We start from the raw sequence: 26649 nt of genomic DNA on the forward strand, positions 1-26649 counted from the left end.
ACTTAACAGAAACTGGAGTAGTCGGCACAGGCGAGGGAGTGATTCAGGTGGTTCCTAACAATGACACCTGCTGATTTGATTTAAAAAGCACGAAGCCAGAAAAACCTGTAACACCTTCGAAGCTTTTGATCGGTGACTTCCCCTTTCAAATCTCACACTAATTATGTATATTCCCGTTCCTTAATGAAAGCAGATACAAATATAATTTCGCTTTTTTATCCTTCCGAATAACCTCTCTTTGGTCTCCTGTTCCTTGTTCCTTCTCGGGAATTCGCTTATTATGCCGAAACACCACAACACGAGGCGAACGCACCAGCATAGCGGTGTTGCAGCGGCTTAAAAATGCAAAACTATAATGAATGTATGATGATGCGGTAGCTGATTCCTTTTCCTTTTTTTTTATGAAGGTGTGTGAATGGAACTGATTACATGCTCGCGCTGTGCTGCTGAGTCGCTGTTTCAAACCTTCTAATATGACGTTTAATGGGGCGCACTGTTGTTCGCTTCTGTTTTTAGTGTGCCATTTTTGTTTGTATTTATGTATTTATGACATACTGCAGGCCGTGAGGCCCAAGCAGGAGTGGATTACAGAAACAGATCACAAATTGAGCAAAAATACCAAAATGCAAACAGAACACGAGCAGCGGGGAAATGACATGAAAAGGCAAAAAACAAGCTAATACAAGCAGAAATAAAACAATATTCTAATCATTCTCTTTTTTTTCTTTTCTCGTATGGGATCAGCTAGGTTGGTGGCCTGCCTTGCAGACGACCAGGCACTATACACGTTATCTTTGCTTTAACTATTTTTCAGAGACCCATCGTGCGTCTTAAACGGCTTCGCTGAATGCTCGCACGGTGCTCGTGGGTAAAAAACGTCGAGTATGCTGGCGTACCATTGATTAGTTCAGGTTTGAAGGAAAACAAGTGATTGAATTAAAGCAGCTTGTCTCAGACTGGTTGACAAAATGGCACCCAGAATTCTGTTGAGGCGTATGAGTACTTGGACGTTTTTTTTTTTTTTCCCCGGGGTAGGGAGAGGGTTGGTGGGTGGGTAGGGGGGGTTGAGGGAGGGGGGGGGGGGGGGGGGCTCAGAAAAATATTTCCCTGCGGGGAAATTTGAGCGGAGAGCCGTGGTGATCCTGATAGAGAGAGCGGTCCACGCTGCCCATTCTAGGCCAGTTATTCTGACCCGTGTGATTTTAATAGTTGGCACAGGGTCCGAAAACGTAATATAGCCCTTTCTTTCAAAATGCCGCTGGTTCACCGAGTCGTGGAGATTTCCCAGGGTTTCGAAACCTTACCATCGCCACCTGGAGGGAAGTGGCGGAAACGGGGACGGGGGAGGGTCTTGACTTCCCAGGAACATCAACATCAACATCCTTAATTATTAGCTGCAGGTATTCCTATTTTCCCGCATAGTAATTGTCTTTGGTTGCTGGGTAATGCGCAATATTTAATCAATATACTGGCAACTTTTAATTTGGTAGCGGTATATCAGACTTCCCCGGGCTCATAAGGATACACTGTTAGCATCATCAGCGCCATCATCTCGAGAGTCAAAGGCATGTGTCGTTGCATGATATTTGCTGTATGATATACATGAGGACTGGCGCGTTTACCTGCTGGACAATCCGAATGTTCTTAATGTGGGCCGGGTTGTGGGCACTCTTTGCAATGCGTCATGCGCGCATGTGTAGTAATGTGGGATCCATATGGATCTTGAAATGGGGTGGAAGGGGGTTGGATGGGGGCCTGGTATGACGAGAAATTACATCGTTGTCACGTGAGTAGGTGTGATGTCATATTACAGCGCCGTCACGTGACTAGGTTTGATGGCACATTACATAGCCGTCACGTGACCTGGTTTGACGTCACACTCATATGGTGCCATCACTAATAATACCAATTAGTCTTAGCGTTGCCCAATTATATTAATTGGCATTGGTTAATTATGGGACGTCATCATCATTGTCGCGTGACTCGTCGGCTCGTGACGTCGCATGGCGCCGTTTATTGCGGACACTTCTTTGCGGATATGACCTTGAGGGTGAGCCATCCAATGCTTTCGCATTAATAAAAGAAGCTGCTCGCTTCTACACAGACAAGTACAACGTGCCTCTGTTGGTGTACTGCAGTCGTCGCAGCTCGTTAAGTGTTTTCGAAGGCAACATACAGAGGACTGAAAAGAGCATTCTCGCTATGCCGGATAGAGCTAGAAAATCTAAATATACTGATATGCATCTGCATACCCGTCGCATTGAAAAGTACATCGACGAGTATCGTGAATACCTCCTCCTCCTCCTCCTCCTCCTCCTCCTCCTCCTCCTCCTCCTCCTCCTCCTCCTCCTCCTCCTCCTCCTCCTCCTCCTCCTCCTCCTCCTCCCAATTTCTGGTAGATGGTGTAGAAGGACTGTGTTTGTCAATTGCCGGTTCGTGCGTGAATGAGCGAGAGGCTTCCGATACGAACAAGTATACACGAAGCAGGTTGCCAAGTATTGACACATATATAGTACTCACCGACGTACTGGTGGTAACCGCGCATGGGACACCCCTGCCCGCAGGCCATATACTCTCTGAGGGTTCATCCCAGATTATAAGCTTCTCCTATTGCGTGCACATCAATCGTGTCTGTAGGCACCTTATTAAATAATACCAGCATCATTTTGGCTTTCCTGTCTCACAGGATTCTCAGATTGTTTTTAACTGAAAAAGTTCTTAGTCGCTTTTTGTCTTGTTTTTCGTTAGTTTTCTGAGGTCGAGCATCCGACCTCAATGTCACAATTCGAGGTTGAGGTGAGGTTGAGCGAGGTCGACAAATTCTTTTTGAGGTTGAGGTGAGGTCCAGATTTTTGAGGTCAGATGCCCACCTCTGTATACGACACATCTGCATTTTGTTAACTGCAAAAAAGAACCTGACAAGATGGCCTCAAAGTGACCGTGCAGGTAAACAGTTCATGTAACGAATTAATACGGGTCCTTGGCCGCCAGTATAGTAAAAAAAAAGGCTGTGGCTCAACTCGACTGAACCAGGTTATACGGAGCGAAAGGCAACCGACCCAGTGGCCGATGTCGACGCGGAAACGTTGGCAGGATCCGCTGCCCTTTTCCGGTTGAGGTTCTCTTGTTGCCTGTGCCGCTGCTTCTCCAGACGTACTTGCCGCTCTTCATCGGCTTCATCAACTCGACGAGCCCGCTTACGCGTCTTATCTCTAGCCAACGCGGCTTCGTGTCGCCCTCTGTCGTAGGGATCGCTGGAAGCAGCCCGGTGCCTCCAGGATAGTTTTAACTTGAGGGATATGCGAGAGGCGTTTGTTCTGCAGTGGGCGTAGTTAGTCTGATGGCGATGATGACAAGTGAATGAAGTATGGGGAGAGAGAGGTAAATTCTACTGTTGCATCGCGCGTGACCCTTCATATTATTTAATAATTGTTTTTTTTCTTGGGGGGGGGGGGGGAAGGAAATGGCGCAGTATCTGTCTCATATATCGTTGGTCACCTGAACCGCGCCTTAAGGGAAGGGATAAGGGAGGGAGTGAAAGAAGAAAGGAAGAAGAGGTGCCGTAGTGGAGGGCTCCGGAATAATTTCGACCACCTGGGGATCTTTAACGTGCACTGACATCGCACAGCACACGGGCGCCTTAGCGTTTTTATGGAGGAAAAACGCTAAGGCGCCTGTGTGCTGTGCGATGTCAGTGCACGTTGACAAACGCTACGCCTATATCGCAGTTCCGGCAACCCCATTACTGCGCGCCTGGTTTGGCACGCGGAACTGGTGTGTGTTGAAATTAAAGGCGGAGTTCAACAGCAGGACGCCCATAGTTCTGCTAGCGTGCCAACGCTGAAGCTGCTTCGGCGGAAAGGAAGAATTTACAGACATGTAGACGCGTATTTTACAGAGACAGAGAGAGAGAGAGGGCTCCTCGCCTACATCGGAAAGAGGCAGCTCGCACCGAGACCTGACCGCCTGCGCTATGCGCAGTGAGGCAGCGAGGACAGAGAGGTATGTGCAGCTGTGTGCAGAGCAAACACGCCGGCCTGAACGAACGGCCCGAGCTATAGTCTATCTGTGACACCAGCTGGCATTCGGCCCCGATTCTGCAGGCCCAGTGGGGCTATGTAGACTCACACACATGCACCCGCGGTCTGAATCGTTAAGCGTAACGAGAGAAAAAAAAAAGGAAAGCACAGACAAATGGTGATTACAGTGATGACAATAGGTTTTTTGGCGTAAAATCATCTTCGGTCTAAGAGCGCCATACGCAAGGCTAAATGGTTGTGCAATTCACTTAAAAGGTAAAGAAAAAATACACATCTGCTGCACCGAATGGCCGCAAATCCTAAAGAAATGAAGCTTGATATACGGGTAATAATATGCAATAAGCAGTTTATGTCCCGAATTTGGGTGGGGTGACCTCTTTTAAAATACTAACTAAACTAAACTTTAAAAACTAAAGGGGGTGCGAGAATGTGCATATAATAAGAAAATTGTGAATAGGATAGGTGTGAGGTGTAAAGGGTCACGTGTGCAGAGCTGTATTTAGAAAGACGTATTGCTAGAACAAATAAGAATACGAGAGGACGGAGCATTAAAAGAGCAAGATACCATCTAACTGTCGCACTGAGGTTGAAAAGCAGCGCGGGCGATCACAAGGCAGAGAAAAAGAGTGAGATTTATAAACAAATCTTGAGCAGTATATGTGTGTACGTCCGTGCTGAGCGTGACGTGCTGTACATACCAAAATATAAACAGGCGTCCCACCGCTTTATGTGTTGCGCTTGTTCTTCTGTACAGAATGTGAAAATTTAATTTATGAAACAGAAAAAAAAGAGTAAGAGTAAGAGAAAGAGTAAGATTGCGCTCCGTAACCTTGAAAGCTGATCGGCTTTCCTTACAGCGACCAGCGACTTTTAAGTGACCAGCTATACTTCACTTCCCTGTCACTTGTATTTTGTTTGGCCTCCTGACGTCAGAGTCTGGAAGCGAGAAATAGATCATGCCTAAAAAGGACGAGAGCAAACATTTGAATTCAGGCCATGCTCGATGTTACACCGGTGAGGATTACAAGCATTCGCTGCCCAGATTATGCCTTTGGCGTGCTCAGCCAACCGTGGACTCAACTTTTTATCCTCCTCCTATGCGTGGTAGTCAGAACACTCTGAACAGAAAGGAGTAAAAAAGGGGAGTAAGCTGTCCCACAGCGCACTTCCCTTTTAGGAGTCGATTTTCCTGTTCGGGCCCTGGGTAGATTTCCATCGCGAAAAATAGGAATACTCGCGGTTGGAAACAGAGACAAACTCCCTCTCCAAAACACGGGCCGTTCTATAATAAGTGGTTTTGGGGGGAAAGGAAATGGCGCAGTATCTGTCTCATATATCGTTGCACACCTGAACCGCGCCGTAAGGGAAGGGTAAAGGAGGGAGTGAAAGAAGAAAGGAAGAAAGGGGTGCCGTAGTGGAGGGCTCCGGAATAAGTTCGACCACCTGGGGATCTTTAACGTGCACTGACATCGCACAGCACACGGGCGCCTTAGCGTTTTTCCTCCATAAAAACGCAGCCGCCGCGGTCGGGTTCGAACCCGGGAACTCCGGATCAGTAGTCGAGCGCCCTAACCACTGAGCCACCGCGGCGGGGCTGGGCCGTTCTATCAGTTACGGAAATTTTAACCGAGGTCTCGGCCTCCTCTATTTGCTAACGTAAGGACCTCCGGTGAGGCATTTAACAGCTAGTCTGCTCCCATTGGTAACTGTATCAGGTTACTATGCTTTGCAGTGGGAATATACCCGTTACCAAGAATAAGCATTCCGTATATTTAGTAATCTAAATCCTGCTTTGGAACTGGGGCAGCATATCTTGCCACTAAAAAGAGACTGCGCTAGAGGATAGCTTACTCCCATTTTTCTCCCATATATGATTATGAATGTTTATGGCGCAAGGGCATCTATGGACCAAGAGCGCCATGGCACAAGATATTTTCCATTTCTCAAAGTGGACTCAAAGACCCATTTCCCAGGCATTTCACCCTAAAGAAGCCGAGCACCAGACCAGGGTAAAGCTTGTACCCATTGTGTCACCGGTGGGTGCCCGGCGGCACTGGGGATCGAACCCCGCACCTCCCGCATGCGAGGCGGATGCTCAAACGACTAGGCCACCGCTGCGGTCTCCATATATGCTGATTCGTCATTAGAGTGTAGGAAAAGGCGCGGGCCTAGTGGTTCTCTTCATATTTCCAGAAGAAGGAAAAAACTAAAATGTTCCAAAAAAAATTGCAATGCAGTAAACCTTTCCATAGCTGCAAATATGCCATTGACGCGTGTAGCTGAATTTCTGTTGTTACAATCAACCCAATTCCGAAATGCGGGTTCTGCGAGCGAGTAGCAATTCACAGCTACATCTGGACCAGCTTTCGAAAGTTATACATTATTACAGTGACTGCCGATTCATTGGTCCTGTAACCAGCAACCGGTCAGTTTACACGAGACTCCAACATTACTGCGAGATAGCGACGCGTTTTACACGAGAACTTCGCTTTACAATGCGGCTTCGTCGTAGGCCTATCACTGATTTTGTCTTTGGCCACAACCGGTTTCTTCAAACGGCAGAGTGTTGAAGTACAGGAAGATGAGCGTATTAATCAATTAAAAGAGGTCGGATATGACTGCGTTGTTGGCAGCCGAGTGAGCCGTTTGCTTTAAACGATAAAGCATCGAGACACTTGGGTAGAACATAGGAAGCTCAAAACCACTGCAACGATAAAAAAATGGGGGACTCAGATGCCAATGGCGACCTCCTCAATCGCTTGTCCGTAAAAAAAAAAAATCGACAGGCGATTATACGATGTAATGCTTCAAATTTGCGTTCGCAGTATTGGTTTTACATTTCGCATTCACAATGATCGTGTTCCCATTGAGTCTTTGAATTTGAATTCGCCGTCGCTTTTTCGTACTTCTGCTGCGTAAGATTCTGGTGAGAGGAGAAGGGTGCAAATGGGTGCTGATTGGAAGCTTTCGGGAGGGTTAGGGTTGGAGTTGGAGGATGGCTGAGTGCTGCTTTTGGAGGGTAAAAGTGTGGTGATGAGAGGCACAGGTAGAAGCTTCGGACACAGAGACTATGGCGTCTCCGCCGAATGAGAGGTATATATACTCTGCTAACACAGTGACAATTTGGGGGGGGGGGGGGGTCGTTTGTGGTACACACTCTGTTGAGGAAGACGTATGAAAGCTACATTCGTGAGATCGCTGTGCAGTTGTAAAAAAAAAAAAACACCACATACTGCAAGCCTCTAACTGGCCCTCCCACCCTACCATCCACTCTTCTGCAACCAAGGACACATGTCCAACATTATTCGGCAAAAATTTTGAATATTGGAAAAGTGTGAGGTACTGTTTCGGAAATATTGAAGGTAATGGTCCATTCTTCCGATGTGTAGCAAAGTCTTTCTTTTAAATTGCTTCAATCGCTCGCATCGAGCAGCTAAGACTTCCATAGAAAACCAACGAGGAACGCTTTTGACGATAGCAAAAACGCTGGTAGCAAAAAAGAAAAAGAAAATGCAAGCCTGCCAACCGTATATCTGCGGATCTATTGGTTGTTATAGTGAAATCTTACAATATATGAAATAATTCGTCTTTGTCCCGGACTGTTGGTTATGTTAGATCAATGGCCGCACATTGGCACATTCTCAAAAGCCCTCCTTCCGCGACTGCCCCGACACAGAGGGGCAGTATTCTCCTTGTGTAGCATAGTTACGTGATAGTTTGGGCAACCCTAACTCACGCTTTGGGAATGTTGTTAATAGCAATCTCTTAAAAAAAAAAGTGGGAGTAGGGTAATATTTTACGCCGAGTAGACTGAGGCCACTGTCAAGCACCGAGTTGAGCATGCGCCTGCATCCGATGTCGTGCACCTCTGACGTGTTATTCCAGTTTCGAAAGCCGCACTGTTATAGCATGCAGTGAAGACCGGAAGTCATATGTATACATACGCCGCGCAGAGTGGCATGTACTTATCTCCGGAAGGCAAGGCTGCGGGGAAAAGCAGTGCAGCCTATACAGGTGGCAAGCAGTTACACATGTGCCGGGACGACATGCTGCAGATATAGGGCGAGGACGCCAGCAGAGACCGGCAGACAAGTATGGCACGTCATGGGGGTGGGCGAGCGGAACATTCCCTACCAGGCAGTCGGGCTGGCGTTCACTTCTACGTGGTTAGGTAGATGGCAGCTGGTGCCTCAACGTTAATGTTCTGCTAACGTCAATGGACTTGCGCCAAGGCACCTACGCAGTTGGTTTGGTATTCAGCTAACAGCACCTTGCATCACGAGAAAGGAGGCCATGCTTTTAGAAAACAATTAAGGCCTGCACTTTGCCATATGTCACGCACTTCTTATTTTATACTAGTGCAGTAGACAGAGCCGGGGAAGAATAGAGTTATGCGATTAGGTGTGCGGGAGGGTGGGGGGGGGGGGGGGTAGAGCCCGACCCAAGAGTCCGACTTATCCGACCCAAGATGATTTCCCTGAAACAGTAGCATAATGGAAGCAAAAATTTTATTACTGCTGCAAAATTTCCTGAGAGCTCGACACGCTCCTATCACATGTCTGGACTGAAAATATGAATGAATGCAGCCATAGGCGGATTAAAAAAAAAACGCGGCAAACGGTGGGAGGGCAACTGCTTCCCTCCCTCCTCTCCTCCGAGCGAGAAATGTTCCAGCAGAAAACTACGCCCCCCCCCCCCCCCCCCCCCCAGCGCGCGTTTTTTTTCTTTAGCAGTTTTAAAAGTTAAAAAGATATTTCGTATATGCGACTTCGCCCCCTTCGTGTATGCGACACCCAATAATTCTCAAAACCGCTACAGAAATTAACAACAACTGGAGTTGAGGCGATGGAGTCATGACATCCCATTCCGGCCTGTGTCGCTGATTACGTTTTCACATACACTCGCCTTCTGGTTTATTATTACGCAATAATGAAACAAGAAAACCCCGTAAAGTGAACAACGACTGCCGAACGGTAACCGTACAGGTTTGCAACCATCTCCTCAGAAGAGAGAAAGGAGAAATTAAAAAAAAAAGGAACTGAATGGAACGGGACGCCTGATTAGACTGCACCTTGACGGTTATGCACACACAAGATGATATAATCAGAGCGACCGGTGATGGGTCGAGACTTGTTATCGTTGGAAAATTCTGCAACTGCTTTAAGGGTCTCATTACGGCACGGGGCGCAATCGCCCAATACAACTCGGCTAGTGACACCCGCGGCAAGCCAAGGACAAGAGGTTTGGAAAGAAAGCTAATGGGCAAGTTGCTAGGTGATTTATGCTTCGATTCCAAAGCACAACAATGACATGGATTAAGAAAGCGCTTGTGTCGTAGTCTTCCTTCTTCTTGGTCATTGCGGTGCTTGGAAATCGAACTATGGACGTACGCCTCAGCGCGACTCTGGTCTTCTTGTCCCTCAACACCATCGTGTCACGGTGTGTAGGCCGTATAACCTCCGTTCAGCAACAGCCTCCAGGCGCTGATGCATAGTAAACCTAGAACCTGCACTGCAAACCGTGGTTGGCAAACCTGCAGTGGCACCCACCTTCTTCCTTCCTGTCTTCCTGGTCCTCGAGGTGCTTGATGACCAGCTCGGCCATGACCGAGGCTCGCCTCGACTGTCTCGCCGTGTGGTAGAATGCCTCGGGCGGACCCGTCACCTTGTCCAGCTCGATGTCGCTGTTGCGTCGCTCGTACGTGCCCCCGCTCATGGGGCTCAGCTGGTCAGCGGCCCGCTTTTTGTGGTGGTGGTGGTGATGGTGTTTTCCACTGTCTCCGCTCCCGGTCTCCATCTTTCCGCGATGCATGTCTCCGTGTAGATGGGTATAGCTTCCTTCGAACGCTGTCAGCACTGATAACCAAGTTCAGTCGGAAGAACTTGACTCGGGGCGAAGTTGTGAACGCCTGCTGAATTCTTCAAGAAAGGGAGTGAAGAAATCCGAATGCGGAGTGCAGTACAAAGCGCTGCTTGGCTGGGTGCAGTAAACTCCGCGATCCTTTTGAACTCTTCGGAGGGTCACTTCTTTTGCTGACGGCACAAATTCTTGATAGACGTCGCCCTGTACGTCTTGAGGAACTGGAACAGTAAGCCGAGTCGTGGAGTACGCTTACTAGAACTTTGTTAAGAATGCTCGAAGCGGCGGTGCGGCACACTCGATATACGTCAGAGCCTTGACAAAGGAGTCAGTGTTCAAGCAGGCAGGACGACGCAGAGGTTGGTTTCATGTAGGAATATTGACGTAGCGCCTTCCGTAACTGCCGGAGCGGAACGCTTCCACCAGCAGATCTGTTCACGGTTCCGTGCACTTGTGTTCTCCCGACAAGGCAGGCTACACCTCGCGCATCTACTGTATGCACAGCCAGTTAAGCTATCGCCTCGCTCTCTACCTGAGCGCGTACGCGCACCGCAGGCTGCCGATAGAGAAACGCGCGCACCGTGCAGCGACAATTCAAAGCGCGCCGGTGTTCGAGTAGCACGTGAGCTGCTGGGGCAACTCACCGGCAATCCGCACCCACTCCCGGCTCCGTCGCGTTGTGACAGAAACAAGAGAGAGACGCAGACGGGGGCGAGAGAAGGATAATAGTAAAACAGAGCAGAGGCTTGGCCGTCCGCGCTGTTTGGCGACCCTCCCCCTTCCCGTCTCCACTGCCGGCGCAGACGGCGAGAAAGGCGCGTGGTCGGAAAGGGAGCCGTAACACGATGTGCGCACCGCCAGCCGCGCACGCATTTATCGCAGCGGGAACGCGGCGAGGCTGCCGTCTCGTCACGAGACCCACCTCTCCGTCAGATCTCGGAGCGAAGTTCCACGAAGCTTCCACCTGGCCAACCTACATAAATGCGTTCCAACGGTTGACACTTGTTGCTCTGGCAGTGAGCGGCAGTTGGCCGCACGTGGGTTGAATTTTGCGAGTTATCAAAGGTCTCCCAGTTTTGACGTCGAGATCAACGCGCGGTGCTATGGCACGCGTATATTTTCGACGTGGAAGTCTCTGAGGCCGCTGGGAGTGGAGGTTTTGACAAAACGCTTTAAAGAATAATATTGTAGGGGAAATTAAACTTGCCACAACAATGTTGGCGGTCACCTGGAGCAAACAGGCCTACCTTTTCATCACACTGTTCCAAATGATTAGTTGTGGTCAATATTTACTTTTTCTTAGTTACCGTTAATTAGAGATCTGTAGAGCCTCTGACAAAGTCAGAGCGACGAAGTTTCATTGCTATGAGAAAATCCTCAGCTTTATTTGCGCGCCCTAGAGGAATCGCTGGAGACGTCATAGAAAAAGAACTGAGGCCTCTCACTCGCCCTGGCAGCGGCTGCGCGACTGCGCAATGATAACAGCCAGTCTGCAGGAGAGCGCGGGAAGTTCAAAACGCGCCGGTTACCCCAACATTTAATTCTCTGCACGTTTCGATAATAGGGCGCGGAACGCTTCCGCGAAAAAGGTATATACCTTTAGGAAAAAGATCCCGTTCATGGTTTCTTTTGTCGCTCCGGGAATTTGCAAATGAACCTTCCGTTCAACACCAACGGTTTAAAATTAAATTATTAACTACGCCGTTAACGCAAATGAAGGTATTTATGCCTGCTCTGGACGACATGCGGGGAATATCCTTTGAGTGTCATTTCGCCAGAGGTAACACTTTGTTCTTGTATGCTGTTTGTTGATTAACTTTTAGTTTTTGTTTTGTTTTACTGATTATTTTAAATCGTGTTTTTTGTTTTTTACGCTTCATCGTACAGACAGCATGCACGGTCCAGGTTGGTTGTCGGCTTTCACTTCCTTTCTCACTCGTCCCCTTCGCCTTCTCTCCTTTCCTCCTCGCCGGCGTGCACGTTTACACGGCCAAGAGTCAAATATAACGACAACACGTGCATGTGACCTGCAGAGAATGGCTCTCCAGCGTCGTAAAAACTGAGATAGCCGCCGCTTATCCGCGCGTGGAATTCTTTCAGCAACGCAGCTGCATCCTCCTCCGCTCCTTTTAACGACCAAGATCAGCAAAACAAAAAAATGGCAAAGCAAAGTGAACTTCTTATTGCGCGCATTTCACCTCGTTGAGAAAATGGCTGCCGGGTTCTTTTTTCCTTTTTTAAATTTATACCAATGCTGTCACTGCTCCAAAGTCGACGCTGGCGTTGACGATCTCCCAGGTTCTCCGGATGAAGGGTTACAGCAGGCAACGAGAAAGGTTCAAGGACGATGAATCCTGGAAGAACTAAAGGAACTGGAAAGATAACATACCGTTGCCGGGTGTCGCACGACAGGGTATTAAGCATTGCCCGCGCAAAAAAGTATCCTCCACAACAAATGAAGACTTTAACACAAAAATGCATTTTGTCCATTATTTCCCAACCCGCCGCGGTGGCTCAGTGGTTAGGGCGCTCGACTACTGATCCGGAGTTCCCGGGTTCGACCGCGGCGGCTGCGTTTTTATGGAGGAAAAACGCTAAGGCGGCCGTGTGCTGTGCGATGTCAGTGCACGTTAAAGATCCCCGGGTGGTCGAAATTATTCCGGACGCCTCCACTATGGCACCTCTTCCTTCCTTTATCTTTCACTCCCTCCTTTGTCCCTTCCCTTACGGCGCGGTTCAGGTGTCCAACGATATATGAGACAGACACTGCGCCATTTCCTTTCCCCCAAAACCAATTATTATTATTATTATTATTATTATTATTATTATTATTATTATTATTATTATTATTATTATTATTATTATTATTATTATTTCCCACTAAACAAGCAAGTGCCGATCATCTCGACGTTATGTTCCTCAATGTCGCCAGCCATGCGCGTTTGAATCGCTTCAAACAGTGCGCTTGCGTCATATAACCCACGCTTCCTGGGCTCTTAAAAGACACTCCGCCGAAGGACACGGGCATGCAGCATCTCAGCCCTCGATGGCATATGCTTCGTAGATGGTGTCAAGGCGTGGGGAGAAGCGCTCTAGGCCTGCCTGTAGCACGTCGGTTGCACGAAAAGACGCGCATTGAAAATAATTTGTCACTCTCCGGTCCAGAGGTGGGCATTTGACCTGAAAAATCTGGCCCTCACCTCAACCTCAAAGAAAATTTGCCGACCTCACTCAACCTCATCAGTTGAGGCCCCCTTAGACGCCCTTACCTAACTTTTCCTGAGGCCACTGCTGACCTTGCTCAACCTCACCTCAACCTCAAATTGTGAGGTTGAGGTCGGCTGCTCGACCTCAGAAAACAAACGAAAAAAACAAACAAAAAGTGACTAAGAAGTTTTTCAGTTAAAAACAATTCTGAGAATCCTGTGAGACAGGAAAGCCAAAATGATGATGGTATTATTTAACATGGTGTTTACAGATACTATTGATGTGCACGCAATAGGAGAAGCTTATAATCTGGGATGAAACCTCAGAGAGTATATGGCATGCGGGCAGGGGTGTCCCATGCGCGGTTACCACCAGTACGTCGGTGAGTACTTTATATGTGTCAATACTTGGCAACCTGCTTCGTGTATACTTGTTCGTATTGGAAGCCTCTCGCTCATTCACGCACGAACCGGCAATTGGCAAACACAACCTTTCTACACCATTGTGACATTCCGTGTGTGCTACGAGGATCCACGTTCGACGGCGCGGCGTAGACGGAGACCCGTGACAGCGGCATCATCAATTACCCAGCCATGCTCTTTGAGTGACGACCAGAACAACCGGACCCGCCGCCGCCCCGGGGAAACAGGCTTTATCCTCCCCAATTTCCGGGCACATTCCAGGACAAGGGAGCTGTCAGCGGGCCAGAGCGCGCCGTACCACAGCCGACGCTATGCGCTACCGCGAAGACAACATTCTTTCCCTCCTTCCCCTTTCGACGTGGGCTATCGCCGGGAAGGCACCCACAGCTTCCCGCCGTGCCTCGTGAACAAAAGCGCATTCCCAGAAGGGCCGTGACGGACACCTGTCATGGCGGACAGGCAGTACTCGCCAAGAATGTGGAAAGACAGGCGCTAGTGAATTAGCTCCGAAGAGAGAGCCTGTGTATACTCTCACTTGAGAGAGAGTGGTGGCGTTTTTGTTGTTTATTTAGTTTGTATTGTTAACAGACTCTGGGTTCGAGGCTAAGCCCAACCCAAGGGGTGGTCCCCATCTCGCATGTTATTTTGGATTGGAGAATTGATGCTTTGGGCGGGCCACTGGAAATGACCGCCCTTAGTCCTTTGTTAATCAAGTGCTTAAAAGCACATGTAAACGGATGCAGTCGGGTCTGAGCTGAGGACGACATCGTTCGCCAAGAGGGCCTTCAGCGCCGAAGCCCGACGGCGTGCAGCTTCTGCCAGCAACCGCTCGAGCCCAACTCCGGAGCCACTCCATCGCCCCCATGAAGTCGTCGGCACGTAAGCTCGGACGCCCCAGCCTCTGATGTATAACCTTAATCATGTGTAATTATTGAATATACCTGTTTGTTTAAACTGAGCCATACGGTGTCTCTTTGCCTCTCCGTCCCGTGTGGACCTGCGCATTATGGGGGTCATCACACTGGTGTCAGAAGTGGGGTCTCAAAAGCAAATGTCCTCTGAATGCTGTGACATTCATGACTTCAAAATTGTAATCAAAAGGGAATCACGGGACTGATTGTGGGACTTTTACCCCCATTTGAGAGGCTTGAGGCACTGGAGGGCTTGAAAAAAAAAAAAGACTGTATCTGAGGGAGCTCCCACTCCACAGCCGTCGCTCGGAGCAAGCATGCTGGCATTAGGAAGCGTCATTCCGACGTTTACGGGAGATAAGACAGGGGTTCCAATCTGCGATTTCTTTTCCATGCTAGAAGAGATTGGGAAAATGGGGGGATGGTCCGATGCTCAAATGCTGGGAATGGCGAGGTGTAAGATGGCAGGAGCTGCTCATGATTTTGCATGGCGAGACGAAAAAGTAAAATCCACAAAATCATTTGCGGAATTTAAGAAGCTCGCGTTTGAGCATTTCGACACTGAACCACGTCACGTGCGGGTACAGAGGTTCCGTGACGCCGGACAGATGGTAGGGGAGGACGTGCGAACATTTGCGTCGCGGCTTCAGCGCCTAGCACGCGATACGTTAAGCAGGGAGGAGGAAGGAGACCAGCTAAGGAAGAAATACGCGGAGGATCTACTTAAAGAGGAAATGACCGCTTTGTTCGTGGCTGGTCTGCAAGACCCCGTGCGCCGGTTCGTGCTCTCGCGCAAGCCGAGCAATTTCGACCAAGCCGTGGAGGCCGCATTGGATGAGGAACAAAATGAAGCGTTAACGACAGCCGCAGCGAGAGTACGCGTCATAGAGAGAGCGGTGCTCAACCCTGAGGTTGCTCTCTTGACAGAGCGGTTAGATCGCTTAGAACAGCTGCTATCTCAGCAGGTAGAATGCCAGGTTGAAGCGCGCGCTCAACAGCGCCCATTCGCTGGAAACCGGAGACCGCCACAAAGCTACAGGCGCGGTATGCGAGATTTTGAAGAAATCGTATGCTTCGCTTGCCAGGGTCGCGGACACATCGCCAGGTTCTGCCAAAACGTGCGCCGTGGGGAGCCACAAAGAGAAGCAGGCGAGACACGCCCTAAGCAAGCCTACAGCGGGGCTCCAGATACCGAGTCAAAAAACTAGTTAGTCCTCCCCAGCCTGAGGAGCGTGGGGAGGGAGCAGTAGATGATGAGGTGGTGGTAGTTTGTGTGGCCGACGAGGCATGCCCTGTTGTGCGTTGCAAGTTAAATGGTTGTTGTATGGAATTGTTGATAGATACGGGGTCAAAGGTGACATTGCTTAAGGAGAGCAGTTTTAACACGCTTCGAAGGAAGGGGGACCGCGAGGTGTTGGAAGCGTCTGGTGGTATGGCAACCAAATTTGTAGGCATAACGGGGGATCCTCTTGGCATAAGTGGACTCTACCGGTTACACTTCTCTCTCGGCGGAATTGCATTAGAGCACCCCTGCTACGTATGCCCGGACACGGTGTCTCTGCCAAACGGAGTGTCAGGTATATTAGGGCAGGATTTTTTGAGAAAAGGGAAGGTAGTAGTCTCATTCTCTGAGGAAGAGGTTAATGCGGGCGGCTCAAAAGTTCCGTTTTTGAACAGGAGAGGGGCTGAGATTCGCATTACCGATATTGACACCCGTCAAACAGTGGGATCATTGGAGAAGGTATATTCGCGGGTTGCCGTCCGGCTGGTCGAGGAGGCGGTCGTCCTTCCTTGGTCGGAGCACATTTTGTACGCGTTTGTGCCTTCAGATGTAGAGAGCGGCGCTGTGGGAGTGCTTGAGCCGGTCGACTCTCTCAGCAATGGCCTGAAGGCAGCCGCGTGCCTCGTGACAGTTAATGACGCCCACAGAGTGCCCCTACGGGTGGTTAACTGTAGCCAGCAGCCACTGAGCCTTCCCAAGAACAAAACATTGGCTTTCTTCACCTCTGCGATAGAGCAACGTGAGCCCACCGATACGGTACTCGCAACTGTATAGCATGCTAGTCCTTCGGCTGCTCCAAAGGTGTCGTTCGATCTTTCTCACGTAAATTCCAGGGAGAGGGAGGCTCTGGCTGGTTTGCTGAACGACTACTCGGAGGTATTCGCCGCGTCCAACCTGGATTTGGGCTGCTGTGGCGTTATAAAGCACAGGATAGAAACCGGCACTTCATCGCCCGTTTACCAGCGTGCGTACAGGATTCCTTACTCCCAACGTGAGGAGATGGAGCGGCAGGTGCAGGACCTGATTGATCGCGGCATTGTCGAACACTCAAAGTCACCCTGGGGAGCACCAGCACTATTGGTGGAAAAGCCAGATGGCTCGTATCGATTGGTAGTGGACTACCGCAAACTAAATGCCGTAACTCGCATCGATCCATACCCCATCCCCAATATACAGGAGACGCTTTCTCAGCTGGGCTCTGCCAGGTACTTCACGGTAGTGGACATGGCGGCGGGATTCTGGCAGATAGCAATGGATCCGGCAGATGCCGAGAAAACGGCATTCAACACGCCCTCAGGGCACTATGAATGGAAAAGAATGCCGATGGGTCTGGCCAACAGCCCTGCTGTCTGGCAGAGAACCGCTGATGTTATCCTGGCAGGTCTTCTGGGGAGGCTGTGCTTCGTGTATATGGATGACATTATCATATACAGTGACAGTTTTGAGAACCATTTGCGCGATATTGAGCAGGTTTTGGTGAGACTAAGAGGAGCGGGTCTCAAGCTGAAGCCCTCTAAGTGCCAATTCCTCAAAAACGAGGTGAAGTATCTCGGGCACGTTGTTTCAGCTGACGGCGTGCGACCGGACCCTGAGAAACTAAGGTGTGTCTCGGATTTTCCATCCCCGACTAGCGTCCGCCAGGTCCGGCAGTTTCTCGGCCTGATCGGTTACTACCGAAGGCACATAGAGGAGTTCGCCAAGCTCGCTAAGCCGCTCACCGCCTTAACAGCCAAAAATGTCGCCTTTCGCTGGGACGAAAACGCGGAGAATTCTTTTGGGGCCCTGAAAAGGAAGCTAATGAGTGCACCGCTGTTGCGCCACCCGAATTTTAATTTGCCCTTCGTTATGGCCACAGATGCGTCAAAGTTCGCAGTTGGTGCCGTGCTATCTCAGGTTATCGAGGGCAAAGAACATCCCGTTGCTTTTGCTAGCCGACAGCTGAGCCCCACAGAGCAAAAGTACGGAGCTACGGAAAGGGAGTGCCTCGCCGTTGTCTGGGCAGTAAAGCACTTCAGATGCTACCTTTACGGCCGCAAATTCAAGCTAGTCACAGACTGCCATCCTCTGAAATGGGTGATGAGTGTCAGGGACCCTAGCTCGCGACTCGCTAGATGGAATCTACACCTGCAGGAATACTGCTTTGAAGTTGAGCACAAGTCAGGAAAGACACATCTGAATGCTGATGCACTCAGCCGCACAGCTGCTGTGGCAGCTATAGATGAGTTTGTCCCCGTAGTCGACCCCGCCGAATTACGCACAGAGCAGTGCAAAGATCCTGACCTGAAGCGAATAATCGAAAGCTTAGAGGGCGCACCGTCTCACCCCGAACAGCTAGGTTATTTCATTGACAAAGACGGCACCCTGTGTCGGCGCACGAGGCCAACCAGGAAAGGGAGACCAGAGAAAACCGCTTGGGAGAGAGTCGTCATACCTCGGTCGTGGACAGAAAGGGTTCTTCGCGAGTTTCACGATGCGCCATGCGCCGGTCATTTTGGCGTAGCAAAGACACGCAGGCGTGTGGAGCGTTTGTACTTTTGGAGTGGCATGCGACAGGATGTTAGAGACTACTGTGCGAAGTGTCATTCCTGTCTCGAAAGAAAAACACCCAAGGGACGAAGACCAGCTCCAATTCAGCCGTTCTCTGAGGTTTCGGCTCCCTTCGAGCGGACAGGTATGGACATAATGGGCCCATTGCCCACGACCACTTCCGGAAACAAGTACATTTTAGTATTTGTCGATCACCTTTCAAAATACGCGGAAGCGGTAGCACTCCCAGATCAGAAGGCAGACACGGTTGCAAGAGCATTTGTCGAACAGATCGTGCTCCGACATGGACCCCCGAGGCAACTCTTGACAGATCGGGGAACGAACTTCGTGTCGCAGCTAATGAGGAGAGTTTGCGAGCTGCTTAAGATCGCTAAGAAGCAGACAACACCGTACCATCCGGCTTGCAACGGCGCGGTGGAGCGACTGAACCAAACCGTGGCCGGGTTCCTGTCGCATTTTGTTTCGCGCGACCAGCGGGACTGGGACTTGTGGCTCCCGTATGCAATGTTTGCCTACAATTCCGCAGCACACGAGAGCACGGGCGAATCGCCATTCTTTCTTCTCTACGGCCGAGACCCGGACCAGCCTAGTGAAGTGCCAGAGGGCCCCCGTCGTGTCCCATACGCTTCACTGGACGACTATAAGGTTGAGCTAGAATCGCGCTTGCAAGTGGCGAGGGACATCGCAAAGGAGTCCTTAAAGAAAGCGGCGAAGCGCAGGAAGGAGGTGCACGATCGCAGTGCTAGAGACGCGCCGTTTGATGTGGGGGACAGCGTGTACATTGAAAACTGCCAAAGGCAGATTGGGCTAGCTCGTAAGTTCCAGACGAAGTGGAGAGGACCGTGCGAGGTTGTCGAGAAGCTTTCTCCGGTAAACTTCAGAGTCCGAGACGTGAACCGGCGTTTGATAAGGATACACGCAAATCGCCTCAAGTCGGCACCGGTTCAGTATTCACGAAATGAGGAAAGGGAAAGCGCGGATTTTGATGGGGACAGAAGTGAAGCGGAGCGCGCAGATAGTTCGCAAGAAACGCCCTCTCCTGCATTTGTTCGGCAGGCGCCCGAGGTGACGGCCGGAATGCCACCGGATTTACTTCATGCATTGCTAGAAGAAGAAGCGCGCGAGGTTGCCGCGCAGATAACGCCAGGAGAGGCTCCTGCCACGAGCCCTCGCGAGTCCCAAAGCAGACAAAGGGGCACAGACTTACTTAGTATGACTCATGAAGGCCGATATCCGCTGCGAAATCGGAAAGCTAAGTCGGACTAATGGCGTAAACAGAGCGGAGTTGTGAACTGGTTAGAATTGTGTAATGCCGCAGCTCATAACATTGCTATGTGCTTATGTGTTAAGTTATCGGAGTTGGTAGTTAAACCTTTCTGTCATTAAGTAACACCTTCACAGGAGAGCATGCGGAGCGCATGCAGAACCTGCCCTACTTCCTTTCGTTATCTATATTTTTGTCTGTGCCGTGATCGTGCTAGAAGTGGGAGCTCCTTTGTAACTGTGGTAAATTTATTTCGTCCAGTTTGGACTAGAAAGGAGAGGCTTGGGTGCTGAGTTTCATGTTTATTTGTAAAAGAAGATCAGTGCTGCCCCTGGAGACGCCAGTATTGACAGCGGAGGCATATGGTGTTGTGCAGTGGTGTTGAGTGCAGCGAAAAGTGTTTTGTCGGACGCACTGTGCGAGGCGATTCAGAAAGACAAGGGGAGCTGCGTGGACTCAAATGTTCGGAGAACATTCTTCTGGAGGGTGAGCGAGTGTGACATTCCGTGTGTGCTACGAGGATCCACGTTCGACGGCGCGGCGTAGACGGAGACCCGTGACAGCGGCATCATCAATTACCCAGCCATGCTCTTTGAGTGACGACCAGAACAACCGGACCCGCCGCCGCCCCGGGGAAACAGGCTTTATCCTCCCCAATTTCCGGGCACATTCCAGGACAAGGGAGCTGTCAGCGGGCCAGAGCGCGCCGTACCACAGCCGACGCTATGCGCTACCGCGAAGACAACATTCTTTCCCTCCTTCCCCTTTCGACGTGGGCTATCGCCGGGAAGGCACCCACAGCTTCCCGCCGTGCCTCGTGAACAAAAGCGCATTCCCAGAAGGGCCGTGACGGACACCTGTCATGGCGGACAGGCAGTACTCGCCAAGAATGTGGAAAGACAGGCGCTAGTGAATTAGCTCCGAAGAGAGAGCCTGTGTATACTCTCACTTGAGAGAGAGTGGTGGCGTTTTTGTTGTTTATTTAGTTTGTATTGTTAACAGACTCTGGGTTCGAGGCTAAGCCCAACCCAAGGGGTGGTCCCCATCTCGCATGTTATTTTGGATTGGAGAATTGATGCTTTGGGCGGGCCACTGGAAATGACCGCCCTTAGTCCTTTGTTAATCAAGTGCTTAAAAGCACATGTAAACGGATGCAGTCGGGTCTGAGCTGAGGACGACATCGTTCGCCAAGAGGGCCTTCAGCGCCGAAGCCCGACGGCGTGCAGCTTCTGCCAGCAACCGCTCGAGCCCAACTCCGGAGCCACTCCATCGCCCCCATGAAGTCGTCGGCACGTAAGCTCGGACGCCCCAGCCTCTGATGTATAACCTTAATCATGTGTAATTATTGAATATACCTGTTTGTTTAAACTGAGCCATACGGTGTCTCTTTGCCTCTCCGTCCCGTGTGGACCTGCGCATTATGGGGGTCATCACACCATCTACCAGAAATTGAGAGGAGGGGGATGTATTCACGATACCCGTCGATGTACTTTCCAATGCGACGGTTATGCAGACGCGTATCAGTATATTTCGATTCTCTAGCTCTATCCGGCATAGCGAGAATGCTCTTTTCAGTCCTCTGTATGTTGCCTTCGAAAACACTTAACAAGCTGCGACGACTGTAGTACACCAACAGAGGCGCCTTGTATTTATGTCTGTGTAGAAGCGAGCGGCTTCTTTTATTAATGCGAAAGCATTAGGTGGCTCACTTTCAAGGTCATATCCGAAAAAAAGTGCCCACAAGAAACGGCATCATGTGACGTCACGAGTCGACGAGTCACGCGACGATGACGTCGCATAATTGATTAATGCTAATTAATATAATTGGGCAACGCTAAGACTAATTGGTATTATTAGTGATGGCATAATATGAGTGTGACGTCATACCAGGCCACGTGACGGCGATTTAATGTGCCATCAAACCTAGTCACGTGACGGCACTGTAATATGACATCACACCTACTCACGTGACAGCGATGCAATATCTCGTCATACCAGGCCCCCATCCACCCCCATATCAAGATCCATATGGATCCCAGATTACTACACATGCGCGCATGAAGCATTACAAAGAGTGCCCACAACCCGGGCCACATTAATGACATTCGGATTGTCCAGCAGGTAAACGCGCCAGTCCTCATGTATGACATACTGCAAAGATCATGCAACGGCACATGCCTTTGACTCTCGAGATGATGTTGATGGTGATGATGCTAACAGTGTATCCTTATGAGCCCAGGGAAGTCTGATATACGGCTACCAAATTAATAATAATAGTTGGTTTTTTTGGGAAAGGAAATGGCGCAGTATCTGTCTCATATATCTTTGGACACCTGAACCGCGCCGTAAGGAGAGGGATAAAGGAGGGAGCGAAAGAAGAAAGGAAGAATAGGTGCCGTAGTGGAGGGCTCCGGCATAATTTCGACCACCTGGGGATCTTTAACGTGCACTGACATCGCACAGCACACGGGCGCCTTAGCGTTTTTCCTCCATAAAAACGCAGCCGCCGCGGTCGGGTTCGAACCCGGGAACTCCGGATCAGTAGCCGAGCGCCCTAACCACTGAGCCACCGCGGCGGGGCGCTACCAAATTAAAAGTTGCCAGAATATTGATTAAATATTGTACATTACCCAGCAACCGAAGACAATTGCTGTGCGGGAAAATAGGAATACCTGCAGCTAATAATTAAGGACGATGATGTTGATGCTCCTGGGAAGTCAAGACCCTCTCCCGTTTCCGCCACTTCCCTCCAGGTGGCGATGGTATTGGTTTCGAAATACTGGGAATTCTCCGATGACTCGGTGATCTCCGATGACCCAGGTGGTCCAAATTATTCCGGAGCCCTCCACTACGGCACCTCTTTCTTCCTTTCTTCTTTCATTCCCTCCTTTATTTCTTTCCTTACGGCGCGGTTCAGGTGTCGAACGATATACGAGACAGATACTGCGCCATTTCCTTTCCCCCAAAACCAATTACATATAGAAGGAACAAGGAACCAGAGACCAAAAGAGAGGTGATTCGGAAGGATAAAAAAGTGGAATTATATTTACGCCTGCTTGCATTACGGAACGGGAATATACTGAATAGGTGTGAGATTCGAAAGGGGAAGTCACCGTTCAAAAGCTTCGACGGTGTTAAACAGGTTTTTCTGACTTCGTGCTTTTTTAATCAAATCAGCAGGTGTCCTTGCTAGGAACCACTTGAATCACATTCTCTCGCCAGTGCCGACTACTCCAGTTTCTGTTAAATCAGCTTGTAATGTACAGCAGGATCCCCTTTATTCGACTGCAAGGCAAGAGCCATGACGTCAGCGCCGGCAACGAGCATGAACACGAAGCAGTCTTGCTTGGGGCCACCCGCGCTGCGACGAATTTATTGCGTGCTTGTTGGACTGAACTTATTTGTTTGCGGAATCAAACAAAGCTACCGGGGGTCAACGTGAGTTACGTTGTGATTTACGCGCTCCCGGGAGTTTGAGCCGACCGGCAGGCAGCCGGGTGCTACGCCAGCGGGGCAAGGGGGATGGAGAGTGACGTGCTGTGACAGTAACACTCCTTCCGGGAAGACTAGAGGCGTGCGTCTTGCAGTAGGCTCGTACTGAACGGACATTACGGGGCAGCACCGGAAGCTAAGAAGGAACCGTGGCATCCGGTTGTCCAAACAGGGGAAACCGAACACCAAGCGTCATTGCATGAACACTGCGGTGATGCGCTGCAACTCCGCTTCGGAAGCGGCACTCGTCGGAGTAAGATGTGGCAACTGCATAAAGTCTCGACCTCGAAATTTCGACCTCACTGAATGACGACCTCATTCAACCTCAACTCACGCTTGATGTTGAGGTCTGATTTGCTGACCTCACTCACAAAATATCGAGCCGTCGCCGACCTCACCTCACGACGTGAGGTTGAGGTCATTTTGAGGTTGAGGTCGGCCTCATGAGGTCGAAACCTCATGAGGTTGCCTACCTCTGATCTGGTCAGAGTATGCAACCTGTCTTAGCTCCTTCCTTTTTTATTTACTCAATTTCTACGCTCGTATTGGAGCAACACTGACGGCTCTGCCGGCAACAATAGCCTGACAGGCGCGTTCTTCTTATTGGGCGACCTTGCTGGCGAGTCTTAACGCTAACGAACGTAGACAGAGGAAATCCAGGTGAACCCGTGCGAACCGAATACACGCAGAGCAAGCGCGGTTCCGACAAGCGGCGCGGGCCTCATTAGAATAGGCATCTTTGTGCGCGGCGACCGGAATGCATATCGCATGTGCTTTGGGGCTCCCTCCTCACACTCTGGGTGTCGCTTTGTTGTGCTGGCTGACTTCCTTTCGTGGTGTTGCGAGGAACAAAAGCAACTTGTGTTGCGTCACGCGCTTGCGCAAAGGAGCAGCAACAACCACAGAGCACGCTCATTAAGATCTCTTGTTTTAGTGGCGACATGCGCATTTCCGATACAGCGCTCCCACGACGCCATGGTTTTGTTGAAACGCATTCATATTTCGTGTAGGCTCAGAGGGGGGACGTGTACTCCTAATTTATTTATTTTCCCGTAACTCCGGGAATGGCTGCCTCCACAATCCTTTTGCAGCCATTGTTGTTGTGCATATAATTCTCATGCGTTCCCCGTGCCTTTCCCTGCCTTTTCTGCCTTTGTGCTCAGAATAGCAAGCCAGAGAGGAGCGATGGAATTTGTAAAAGTTTCCTGCATAAAAAAGAGACTGTAAACACTAGATAAGTTCACTGAGCCTCTGTATTTTGTGTTACAATACCCGCATCCGAGTTAAACACACTGCGTGATATACGAGAGCCCCCTACCAGTGGCTTTAAATTACTCCTCTCTCTGTCACCGCGGTGGCTCAATGGTTATGGCGCTCGGCTGCCGGCCTAAAATGCGCGGGGTCTATCCCGGCCGCGGCTGTCGACCCTCGATGGAGGCGAAATTATAGACACCCGTGTACTGTGCGATGCGACTGCACGTTAAAGAACCCCAGGCGGTCGAAATTTCCGGAGCCCTTCACTACGGCATCCCTCATAGCCTGAGTTGCTTTGGGACGTTGAACCCTCATAAACCAAACCAAACCAAACCAAACCAATTACTCCTCTCTTGCACCGGTAAACGCCATCCCATTATAACCTCACCACTCTAACAGACCGTCTGCTACCCCACGTTCACCTTACGGTCACCCCTCACAAAACGTGCACGGTCCTTCACATGAAGTCTCTCTCTCTCTCTCTTCGGTTGGCGTTTACTCATCCCCCTATGAAACCGTGGTTATCTATTTTATTCGTTGCATGTCCAGCCCAAGTCTTTTGGACTTGGATTCCGCTAGAAGTGGTGCGACTAGACTGCTAGTCCTGTCCTGTGCGCTCCTCTTTCAGCCCTCCGTTGTTCTATGTATATCCTGGTTTCGTCCAGAAATATGAGTACGAGATGACTCACGATCCCGCTCTTGAAAGTAAGGGCCCAGTACAGCTGTTACGCTCTCGGTGAACACCGCGCCGGGGGGAAAGTCATGCAGGGAAGGAAAATAGGAGTGGGGTGGGGGAGGGGGAGGAGAGAAAAATTATTGGCAGTCCCCTTTTCGAAGGAATTAGTGTAAGGGCACACAATGTGAATGTGGACTGAGTAGATTTTGGCTTATGGTTTATGAGGGTTTAACGTACCAAAGCGACTCAGGCTATGAGGGACGTCGTAGTGAAGGGCTCCGGAAATGTCGACCAACTGGGGTTCTTTAACGTGCACTGACATCGCACAGTACACACGGGCATCGAGAATTTCGCCTCCATCGAAATTCGACCGCTTCGACCGGGTTCGAACAAGCGCATTTCGAGTCAGCAGTGAGCGGATTTGTGCGTTACCTGTTCCACAATGCTGATACTGCTGACGATGTTACGCATCTCTCACAGCTCTTATAATAAGCATGTGTAAACATTAAAAAAATTACCCGATTTAGAGCATCCAGAAGTTATTTGCTTTGTTGATTGTATGATAGCAGGATACGTTGCATGGCAATCGGTACGTCAAGAAAACTGACAGCAAAAATGAACGCCAACGTGAAGTGCACGGCACCTTCCCCGGCAGGCAAAGAGTACTCCATGTAACCTAGAGAACGCCATGCACCTCTGTTACTTATAACAGGTGTTATAACACAAGAGTGCTTTTTTTTAACATAGCATTGTCAGCGGTGTACCACACCACAATACAGCTAAGACGTGCTAATTAGCTGACTGGTTAACTCATATTGAACACTCAACTTTTCACCTATAATCGTTAGGCCCCTTAATAATTGAGAGGCCTGTAACGCACCGTAAGTAATATCCATATCAATTTTTAGAATTTCGAAAACGCGGTCACCCTTGACCCTGTACCCCAACAAATTTCGTCTATTTCGTCAAGTTACGTGCCCTGGAGAGGTTGCTTTGCCTGCAACGTTCTCGAAAGCGCATGCATTTTGGCGCGATGTAGCCAGAATTTCTTGGGCCACAGCGCTGAGGGTAACCGCGTTTTCGAAATTCTAAAAACTGATATGGATATTACCAAAGGTGGGCTACACGCCTCTCAATAATTAAGGAGTCTAAGAGTAATAGTTAAAAGTTGACTATTCAATATTAGTTAACCAGCTTGCTAGTTAGCACGTCTTAGCTGTGTTGTGATGTACTACACCACTGACAACGGTATGCCGAAAAAGCGTTCTTCTAACTCAAAAATCCTAGTTTTAAAAATTGTGTAAAATCTTAAGTGAAACATCCTGTATATGCAAGGCGTCCCAGCTGAAAGTAACCAAACTTTGAAAAAAGGCAGAGTCCTAGCCCAGTCGCGTGGCGTAGTCTGCAGTATTTTTCATTCTCCGAACTTAATAAGTAAAGGCTGAATAGTTAAATTTTGTTCAATGCTGGCTTTGGGATTAAGTGTCAATTCAGGAGCTGTAGATCATTTTGAGAAACAGATTTACCGGCCTTAAAACAAAGCTGCCATGTGACAGCTGACGCCGCATATATCTTGGCCAGTACACCAGCAAAATTCTATCGGAGACAGTGCTTCGAAGAAAAGCGGACTCCTCTGAGACGCATTTTAGTTCGCTGAAGCAGCATCGCCATCAAGCCAAAGCTTATGCATTTTGT

General features: G+C 49.7%; 2 protein-coding genes across 2 annotated transcripts in view; one reads left to right on the forward strand and one right to left on the reverse strand.

Moving 5' to 3' along the window:
- The window catches only part of VhaSFD (V-type proton ATPase subunit VhaSFD), a 42515-nt gene extending 31939 nt beyond the window's left edge, over positions 1-10576 (reverse strand). The window contains exon 1 of the mRNA XM_077658416.1: positions 9590-10576. Within this exon, the coding sequence (XP_077514542.1) occupies positions 9590-9851 (262 nt within the window). The 5' untranslated portion in view covers positions 9852-10576. The remainder of the gene's footprint in view (positions 1-9589) is intronic.
- The window catches only part of LOC144125210 (blastula protease 10-like), a 61079-nt gene that overhangs the window by 8176 nt on the left and 26254 nt on the right, over positions 1-26649 (forward strand). The window lies entirely within an intron of this gene.

This window comes from Amblyomma americanum, chromosome 3 (assembly GCF_052857255.1).
Source record: "Amblyomma americanum isolate KBUSLIRL-KWMA chromosome 3, ASM5285725v1, whole genome shotgun sequence".
Taxonomy (NCBI): Eukaryota; Metazoa; Arthropoda; class Arachnida; order Ixodida; family Ixodidae; genus Amblyomma; species Amblyomma americanum.